Raw genomic sequence first — 1532 nt, 5'->3', positions numbered from 1 at the left:
GTCATAGTGAGTCATGTGTCATAGTGAGTCATGAGTCATAGTGAGTCATGTGTCATAGTGAGTCATGTGTCATAGTGAGTCATGAGTCATAGTGAGTCATGTGTCATAGTGAGTCATGAGTCATAGTGAGTCATGTGTCATAGTGAGTCATGTGTCATAGTGAATCATGTGTCATAGTGAGTCATGCAGTGCACACATAATGTAAAAATATTCAAATTATTACTGTTTAGATTGTATAATTTTTACTCTGTGTATGCATGAGTGTGTGTGCTCTGTAATATACATGGGGCTGTGTTAATGGTTATCAATAACATGTAATTATTAACTAATTAAATAACATCTAATTATTGATTATCATGGATTTTAATTAGCAAATATAGTGATTGTTCTTCAAATAAATATCAATTGCTTGTCAAATCGATATTTTATTATAGTTATAACAATTATAATAATAGTTGATATATTATAATGAATATAAATATCAAAATATCAAATAATACATAATATTTGAAAATAATCAAGGTTATCCTTCACCTGCAAAAGGATTAACGTTTGCAGCACCAGAGCACCAAGCGGCACCAGGGGATGCTCCAAATATTCCAGCAGGGCCTGGAGCAGTTGCTCCAAAGCCTCCATATGCAGCTGCTCCAAATGGAGCAGTGGCTACAGGGAAGCTCCCATTTGCATGTCCACCAAGAAAATTTTTGCTAGAATTATCCTGGTTTCCGAAAATATTTTCATTGTTGCCAAAATTTCCAGCCTGGTTCTGATGTCCGAAAACATTACCGCTGCCGCTATTGTTGTTCCCGCTGCCATTTCTGTGCCCAAATAATTGGGCACCGTCTTGGGTACCACTAAACCCGCCAGTTGGCGTGGTGCCAAATATGGAACCATTGTTGTTGCCGGTATTGTTGCCATACATGGTAGATGACGTAGGGGTACCGAACAAGGCGCCTGAGAAGTAGTTGTTGCCGGACGTGTTGGGTGATGTGCCAGATATTGACAGACCTTTGTGATTAATATCAATATTAATATTGTTTGTGATTAGATTCAATACTGTTTATGATTGAAATTATTATTGTTTATGATTAGATTCAATAGTTTATGATTAGATTAAATATTATTATGATTAAATTCACTGTTGTTCATGATTAGATTCAATGTTGTTTATGATTAGATTCAATATTCTTTATAGTTAAAATCAAGATAACAAATCTTGATACCTATAATCCTGTCTCTTATACACATCTAGATGTGTATAAGAGACAGCAAATAAGGTGGCAAATGAAAAAAAAAGTGAAAAAATGAGGAAAAGAAATTAGAGAAAAATAAAAAATTAAGGAAAAAAATTAGGGAAAAATTAAAAGTTAATTAAAAAATGTAAGGAGAAAATAGAAAAGTTAAGGCCCGAAAATGAGGTTAAGTGCAATAAAAAAAATAATAAACAGGAAGAGAAGGAGGGCAGTAAAGACATGTGGATGTGTTGGGGCGGAGGAGGGAAGTAAAATTTGTTAGTAAACAAACAACTCTTA

The 1532-nt window shown here is 34.1% G+C and overlaps 1 protein-coding gene across 1 annotated transcript in view; it reads right to left on the bottom strand.

Annotated features, from left to right (window-relative positions):
* LOC108673761 (probable ATP-dependent RNA helicase ddx42) overlaps positions 1-922 on the bottom strand; it is a 3724-nt gene extending 2802 nt beyond the window's left edge. The window contains exon 1 of the mRNA XM_018161634.1: positions 535-922. Coding sequence (XP_018017123.1) covers positions 535-922 — 388 coding nt within the window. The remainder of the gene's footprint in view (positions 1-534) is intronic.
* Positions 923-1532: the final 610 nt, after the last annotated feature.

Source organism: Hyalella azteca, unplaced genomic scaffold (genome assembly GCF_000764305.2).
Source record: "Hyalella azteca isolate HAZT.00-mixed unplaced genomic scaffold, Hazt_2.0.2 contig339, whole genome shotgun sequence".
NCBI lineage: Eukaryota > Metazoa > Arthropoda > Malacostraca > Amphipoda > Hyalellidae > Hyalella > Hyalella azteca.
This window is presented reverse-complemented; position numbering and strand designations above follow the sequence as displayed.